At 57.3% G+C, this 4,920-nt stretch overlaps 1 protein-coding gene across 1 annotated transcript; it reads left to right on the plus strand.

Moving 5' to 3' along the window:
- Positions 1 to 765: 765 nt before the first annotated feature.
- TEX261 (testis expressed 261) lies at positions 766 to 4,534 on the plus strand (the record flags this gene model as incomplete). Its single annotated transcript, XM_009070639.1, has 5 exons — positions 766 to 845; positions 2,129 to 2,282; positions 2,940 to 3,007; positions 3,700 to 3,802; positions 4,419 to 4,534. Coding segments are annotated over 5 exons (521 nt in total), but the record flags the coding sequence as incomplete, so codon positions are not given.
- Between the last annotated feature and the right edge of the window lie 386 nt (positions 4,535 to 4,920).

Consider the following 4,920-nt stretch of genomic DNA (forward strand, 5'->3'; position numbering starts at 1 on the left):
CTCAGTGTCCATGGGGATCCCTGGTATCCCTGGAACTGTGAGTCCCTGAGTGCCCCCAAGCCCCTGGAGTGACCTAGAGTTTGGAGGTCCCTGTGTACTCCTGAGCCCTCAAGGTCCCCCAGAGGTTCGGGGTCCCTGGGTGTCCTCAGAACCCAAAGGCTGGGGGTCCCTGGCTACCCCATATGTTGGGGGTCTCTGGGTGCCCCCAAGGCCTCAGGGTGTTTCTGAGTTTGGGGGTGTCTGGGTGCCCCTGAACCCTCAGAGCACCCCAGAAGTTGGGGGACCCTAGGTGCCCCCAAGGCCTCAGAGTATCCCTGAGATTGGGAGTCCCTGGGTGCCCCCTGAGCCCTTATTTTGGGGTTCTCTGTGTGACCTCTCAGAACTCTTGAGTTTGGGGGTCCCTGTGTGCCCCAGAGGTTGAGAGTCCCTGTGCCTCCTTGGAGCCTTGAGTTTGGGGGTCCCTGCTTGCCCTCAGTGCCTTCAGGTTGGGGGTCCCTGAGTGCCCTCAGTGCCCTGAGCTTGGGGGTCCCTGGGTACCCCTGAGACTGGGGGTGTCCCTGGGTACCCTCAGAGCCCCAAGAATGGGGGTCTCTGAGTACCCGAGTTTGGGAGTCCCTGTGTGCCCTCAGACCCCCAAGTTTGGTGTCCCTGTGTACCCCGAATCCCCCCCATGTCCCCAACCCATTCATAGGGGGTGTAGGACCCCCCTGTCCCCCACCCTGGGCCAATCCCAAGCTGATCCCAGGCTGATCCTGTATCCCACAGCCGCAGGTCTGTACTACCTGGCGGAGCTCATTGAGGAGTACACCATGGTCACCAGGAGGGTCATCAAATATATGATCTGGGTGAGTTTTGGGGTCAGTTTGGGTGATTTGGGGCCAAATCCCTCCTGGGGAGGAGGCAGAGAAGCTGTGCCATGGGGTGGAGGGAACAAACACTTGGGAAGCTCCTGCTTCCCAGAGGGAATGTGGCAGGAGCTGCTTCTATCACTCCTTGTCTGATCCTGGGGGGTTTGGGTGAGTTTCTGGGATCTTTGAGTCATTTGGGGGTGATTTTGGGCCAAATTCCTCTTAGGGGAAGGAGGATCCTGGGGAAGAGGAAGGGGAAGAGTAGCAATGTCATGGTATGGAAGGAAGAAACCCTTGGAAAGCTCCTAATTCCCAGAGGGAATGTGGCAGGAGCTGCTTCCGTCACTCCTTGTGTAACCCTGAGGGGTTTGGGTGATTTTTGGGTGAGTTCCTGGGGGGCTTGGGAGTGATTTTGGGCCAAAATTCCTCCTGGGACAGCAGCTGTGTCACGGGATGGAGGGAAGAAACCTTGGGAAGCTCCTGATTCCCAGAGGGAATGTGGCAGGAGCTTCTTCCATCACTCCTTGTTTGACCTGAAGGTGTTTGGGTGACTTTTGGGGTCACTTTTTGGGTGAGTTTGGGTGGTTCTTGGGTCGTTTTGAGGTGATTTGGCCAAAACCCTTCCTGGGGGATGGCAGAGCTGTTGTGCCATGGGGTGGAAGGAACAAACCCTTGGGAGGCTGCTGATTCCCAAGGGGAATGTGGCAGGAAATGCTTCCACTACTCTTTGCTTAACCCAAATGTGTTTGAGTGACTTCTTGGGTGATTTCTGTGTGAATTCAGGGTGATTTGGGGTCAAAATCCCTCCTGGGAGAGCAGCTGTGCCATGGGATGGCGGAACAAACCCTTGGGAAGCTCCTGATTAGCAGAGGCAATGTGGCAGGTCCTGCAGCATCCAGGTGGGATTCCTGCTTGGAAGGTGCAGCAGCATCCAGGTGGTATTCCTGCTTGGAAGCTGTAGCATCCAGGTGGGATTCCTGTCTGGAATTTGAATCCGTTGGAAGCTGCAGCATCCAGATGGGATTCCTGCTTGAAAACTGCACATCCAAGTGGGATTCCTGCTTGGAAGCTGCAGCATACAGGTGGGATTCCTGTCTGGAATTTGAATCCTTTGGAAGCTGCAGCATCCAGGCGTGAATTCCACAGGAGCTGTAGAATCCCAGTAGGATTTCTGTCTGGAATTTGAACCCTTTGGAAGCTGTCAGTGCCCTGTGGGGGGTTGTGGCCCTCAGCATTCCTTTGCCCTGTGCTCCCAGTTGATCCCAGTTCTTCCACTGCAGTTCTCCTCGGCCGTGCTGGTGGGGCTGTACCTGTTTGAGCACTTCCCAGGATTCCTGGTGGGAATGGGACTCTTCTCCAACCTGGTCTACTTTGGATTGCTCCAGACCTTCCCCTTCATCGTCCTCACCTCCTCCAACTTCATCCTCTCCTGTGGTGAGGGGGAGAGAATCCCACCCTGGAGGGGCTGGGAATGGGCTCGGGGCAGGGGAAGGCTCATCCTGCCATTCCCAGTGGGACAGGAAAGGGTTGGGAATTGCTGTTATCACCTGGAAGGACTTTGAGCCTTGAGTGACACCTTGATTGCAGGTGGTGATGTGGCATGGGGAGCTGGGAATGATGGGATTTCCTGGAATTCTGGGTGTTCCAGGGAATGCTGAGTTTTCCTGGGAATTCCAGGCTTCCTGGGCAGCCTCAGGGAGTCCCAGACTGGTGTGGGCTGGGAGGGACCCTGAATCGCACTCAGGGACACCTCCCACCAGCCCAGGTGTCTCCAAGCCCCATCCAACCTGGCCTGGAACACTCCTAGGGATGGAGCAGCCACAACTGCTCTGGTCCCTCAGAGTGACCTGGAGTTTGGTCTCCCTGGGAGTAGGGGTCTCTGGGATTGGGGCTCCCTGTGTGCCTCCAATTTGTTGGCCACTGCTCACCCCACTGATCCCCTTGCATCCCCTTAAGGATGATCAGATTTCCAGGTGTGAGGATCTGTGAGACACAGGTCCAGGAGGGCCGTGTCCTCCCTCTATGCCCTGGGAACATTTCTGTGGACCATGTCCAGGTCCTCCCTGACCCTCCCTGTGTTTCCCTTGGCAGTGCTGGTGCTCCTCAACCACTACTTGGCCTTCCAGTTCTTTGCTGAGGAGTTCTACCTCTTCTCCGAGGTGAGGAACCTTGAGAAGGGGCTCAGCCCTGCTTTTCCCACCTGGGAAGGGGCTCATCCTTCCCTGAGGGACCCTTGGGAAGGGGCTGGTCCCTGAGGGACCCTCGTAGAAGGGGCTGATTGGGAAGGGGCTGATCCTTGAGGAGCCACTGAGAGACCCCTGGAAATGGGCTCATCCATCCCTGATGGACCCTTGGGAAGGGGCTGATCCACCCCTGAGGGACCCCTGGAAGGGGCTGATCCCTGCTTTTCCTACCTCGGAAGGGGCTGATCATCCCAGAGGGACCCCTAGAAGGGGATGATCGTGCTTTTCCCACCTCAGAAGGGGCTGGTCCATCCCTGAGGGACCCCTGGAAGGGGCTGATGCCTGCATTTCCCACCTGGAAGAGGCTCATCCCAGAAGAATGCTTGGGAAGGGGTTGCTGGAAAGGGGCTCATCCCTGAGGGACCCTTGGGAAGGGGCTGATTGGGAAGGGGCTGATCCATCCCTGAGGGACTCTTGGGACAGGCTGATCCATCCCTGAGGGACCCCTAAGGGTTTATCCCTTATCCCTTATCCCAAGGCAGTGCGGTCACAGCCCCTGGGAAGCTCCTGAGAGCTAGAGTTGGTTCTCCCCCTCTCCCTGGGGGATTCCAGGTGGGATTTGGGGGGATGTGGCCTCACTGCCTGTCTCTGCTCTTCCCTGCACATAGGTCTTGGCCTACTTCACCTTCTGCCTGTGGCTCATTCCCTTCGCCTTCTTCGTGTCCTTGTCGGCAGGAGAGAACGTCCTGCCCTCCACTGTGCAGCCTGGGGGTGAGGGACAGGGGGAGACATGGAATCATGGAATGGTTTGGGTTGGAAGGACCTTAAATCCCACCCAGGAACAGTTCCCAGCAGTCCAGGTCGATCCAGGCCCCATCCAACCTGGCCTGGAACACTCCCAGGGATGGAGCAGCCACAGCTGCTCTGGGCAGCCTGTTCCAGTGCATCACCATCCTCACAGCCAGGAAGTCCTTCCCAGTATCGCACCTATCCCTGCCCTTTGGCACTGGGAAGCAATTCCTTGTGTCCCGGCCCTTCACGCCTTGTCCCAAGTCCCTCTCCAGCTCTCTTGGAGCTCCTTGAGGCAGTGGAAGGGGCTCTGAGGTCTTCCTGGTGCATCTCTTCTCCAGGCTGGACATTGCCAGTTCTCCCAGCCTGACTCTGTGGCAGAGGGACTCCAGAATCCTGGAATGGTTTGGGTTGGAAGGACCTTAAGTCCCATCCAGGGATGCTTCCCACCAGCCCATGTTGCTCCAATCTCATCCAGCCTGGCCTGGAGCACTTCCAGGGATGGAGCAGTCACATCCAGCCCCACAAAACCAGGGATCCTTTGGGATCCCATCACCATTCCCAGTGTTGTGAGTGACCCTTTCCCTTCTCTCCACAGATGATGTCGTGTCCAACTACTTCACCAAGGGGAAGAGAGGAAAACGCTCTGGGATCCTCCTGATCTTCTCCTTCATCAAGGAAGCAATCCTGCCCAGCAGGCAGAAGATCTACTGAGCCCTGGGATCATCCAGAGGCTCCAGGGATGCACCTGGAATATCCCAAACTGTGCTGAGGTCCCTACACCTCACCCCACCCCTCCTCCACCATTCCCAAAGGGATTTTCTTTGGAACACACAGACTGGGACACACCTGGTGGTGCCATACACAGGGAAGGCTCAGCCCTTCCCCTCCAGCCCTGCTGATCCCTTGGGAATGTGGCCAAGGAGGAGGTTTGGCTCTCGTTGAGCCAAGGAGGGTCCAGCCCCAGCGCTTCCTGCCCGGCTCGGGGATCTGGGAATGACACCTGGAAGGAATTGCTCCCCAAAAGTGTGCCCTGGGGAAGCTTCTCCCTCCCTGTGGAAGCAGGAAAGGCTCCAGGTTTTCCAGAGGTTTGCACACAG

Source organism: Acanthisitta chloris, unplaced genomic scaffold (genome assembly GCF_000695815.1).
Source record: "Acanthisitta chloris isolate BGI_N310 unplaced genomic scaffold, ASM69581v1 scaffold25782, whole genome shotgun sequence".
NCBI classification, from domain to species: domain Eukaryota; kingdom Metazoa; phylum Chordata; class Aves; order Passeriformes; family Acanthisittidae; genus Acanthisitta; species Acanthisitta chloris.